The sequence below is a fragment of the Vombatus ursinus genome, unplaced genomic scaffold, assembly GCF_900497805.2.
Source record: "Vombatus ursinus unplaced genomic scaffold, bare-nosed wombat genome assembly UNPS02014540.1, whole genome shotgun sequence".
Taxonomy (NCBI): Eukaryota; Metazoa; Chordata; class Mammalia; order Diprotodontia; family Vombatidae; genus Vombatus; species Vombatus ursinus.
Window position 1 is genome coordinate 1 of NW_020954318.1, and position 2,974 is coordinate 2,974.

The 2,974-nt window shown below is 39.1% G+C and overlaps 1 protein-coding gene across 1 annotated transcript; it reads right to left on the reverse strand.

Annotated features, from left to right (window-relative positions):
• Window positions 1-6: 6 nt before the first annotated feature.
• On the reverse strand, window positions 7-902 carry LOC114042531 (olfactory receptor 4B1-like; the record flags this gene model as incomplete). The annotated part of the gene is made up of 1 exon (XM_027861222.1): window positions 7-902. A coding segment is annotated over exon 1 (896 nt), but the record flags the coding sequence as incomplete, so codon positions are not given.
• Between the last annotated feature and the right edge of the window lie 2,072 nt (window positions 903-2,974).

Genomic DNA, 2,974 nt, shown 5'->3' on the forward strand with positions numbered 1-2,974 from the left:
CTCCACAACCTCTTCATGGCATTCTTCACTTCTGCATTTCTCAAGGTATAAATAATGGGATTCATCATTGGAGTAACCACAGTGTAGAACACGGACACAAGTTTGTCTTCAGAAAAGGTAGAAGAGGGCCTCAAGTACAGAAAGATGGCAGGACCAAAGAATAAGAGGACAACGGTGATGTGGGAGGCACAAGTGGAGAGGGCCTTGCGTCTCCCCTCTGATGACTGGTTTCTCAAGTGAACCAAGATGACAACATAAGAAGAAATCAAGAAGAGAAGGGAAATCACAGAGAATAAACCACTATTGACAAACACAATAATCCCTGCCACAAAAGTATCAGTACAGGCGAGCTTGAACAAGGGATGGAGGTCACAGAAATAATGGTCAATCACATGGGGACCACAAAAGGGCAATGGGACAGTGATAAGAATCTGAACCACAGAGTGGAACATGCCCCCTAGCCAGGAGCTAAACACCAGCACATGACAAACGGGACGGCTCATGATGGTCATGTAGTGCAGGGGTTTGCAGATGGCCACATACCGGTCATAGGCCATCACCGTGAGCAGGATGATCTCAGCAATGCCAAAGAAATGGAAGAAAAAGATCTGGGTCATGCAGCCATTCAAAGAGATGGTTTTATTCTCAGCCAATAAGCCAGAAAGGAACTTAGGAACAATAGTAGAGGAGTAACAGATCTCTACTAAGGACAGGTGGCTAAGGAAGAAGTACATGGGGGAGCTCAGGCTCTTGCTAGTGTTCACAGTTAAGATGATGAGGCCATTGCCCAACATGGTGGCCATGTACACAGGAAGAAACACCACAAAAGAAACTCGCTGTGCTTCTCGATCCTGGAAGAGCCCCGTGAATATTAACTGGGTCACATTGTTTGGAGCAGCCATGGAATCCAATCATGTCATATCAACTCTCAAGAAACTCAATAGGCTTGAAACAAGACAAGAGAAGATAAGGCCACTGTAATTATTAAGATACTTTCCTGCCATAAGAACAAGAAATGGATGGATGGATGGATGGATAGAAGAATGGATGGATGGATGGATGGAAGTATGAATGGATGAATGGATGGATGCATGCATGGATGGATGGATGAATCAAAAGGTACTTATTAAGAGCTTGCTATGTGCAAACTCTGTGGTAAATTCTAGGATTAGAATAGAATATCAACACAGTCCTTGCTCTCAAGGAACTCACATTCTAATAGAGGAAAAGAACATATAGCAAGGTTTTTAAAGTACATGCAACTCAGGGACTACAAAATGCTAAATGAGAAGGGTGAATTAACATTTAAAATATTTGATCTGTCTCCAGAAATTAAAAAGTTATAGTCAAATAAAACAGTTGAACTTAAATCAGGAATTAAAAAGAGAGAGAAACACTAGTACTTTGTTATGTTGAAAGAGATCATGATGAGGATCAAAAAAATAAAGAGACCACTGAGAATGAAAATCACATCAATAAAATAATAACAGTTATTCTTAAAACTGACTTTAGGAAGAACTTTAAAATTAGCAACACATAATACATGCATTGCCTTGCTTGATCCTTAAAACAACCTCATAAGTTACAAGTAACTCATTACTAATTAATACAAGTATTAATATCTCTATTTTATATCTCAGTCAATCAACAAGCATTTATTAAGTGCTTTCTGTGTACCAAGAATATTAGGGATATGAAGATTAGGCAAACAGGGTGAAGTGACTTGCCCAGGGTCACATAGCTAGCAAGCATCTGAGACTAGATTTGAATTCAGGTTGTCCTAACTCCAGGCCTGGTGCTCTAACCACTGCAACATAGAAGAATAACTGACTAGATCATAGGATCATAAATCTCATGCTGGAAGGGACCCCAGAGACCATCCAATCCAACTCTCTCATTTCATTGTTGAGGAAACTGAGACCCACGGAGAGCACAGTAAGGGACTTACTGAATGTCACATAGATAGTAAGCATCTCAGGTAGGATTCAAACTCAGCTTCTCTGATTCTAGAGAGAGTTCTTCCTTGTGCTCGATGTAGCGGGTCAGACGAGTTGGGTTCTATTCAAAAAACACAGGGAACATTTCCCAAAATTGATCACGCTTTAGGCCACCTAAAGAATTTACCGAAAGGGAAAGACAGAGAGAAAGACACAGAGACAGAAAGACAGAGAGAAGCAAAACTTGAAATGCAACTGCTATTAAAAATAGTTTAACTATTTAAAAGTAACCAAAAAAGTGAAATATGATCAGAAGGCAGAAGCCTAGATGGAGACTGTTGACAAATCTTGATTTATTAATAATTATTTTTCCAATGGGAAGCAATCTTTGAAATCCTTCTATAAATTCAAATTCATAAAGAATACTTTTTTGATATATTGCTGTTTTTATTTCCTTATATTTTACTCAATCTTCTTGTTGATCACATAATTCTCTCTCTCTCTCTCTCTCTTGCTGTCTCTCTCTCTCAATTAACTCTTTCTGATTGGTGCATCAGAACCACATGGACTTACAAGTCAATCTTATTGAGCATTTGAAAAACAAAAACTCTTCAAACCTAGCAAAGGAAACTACTCAACCTTCAAAAATGACACCATTAAAAGAAGTAGGGGTTTGCTAGCAAATGTCTAACTGGCTCTCAAAAATCTCTGACGCACTTTCAAGGTTAATCTGTGCTTTTAACAGAATTAATAGAATTCACTGGTGGAGGGGACTTAACACATTCAGTGTCATAACTATAAAGGACTTAGAGATCATCCAGTCCAACTTTTGCATTTGCCCAAAGAGAATAAATGAGACCCAGAAAGAAGTCACTTGCTCAAAGCCACCCAACTATTTAGCATAAACAACCATGCTAGAACCTTGTGTCTCCACTCAATGTTCTTTCCACTACACAGTCTTAACCTCCCTATGGCATCAACTTTGTTATTGTTTTTACTGAATCACAGCTATAAGTTGCCTTCACCCACACCAAATC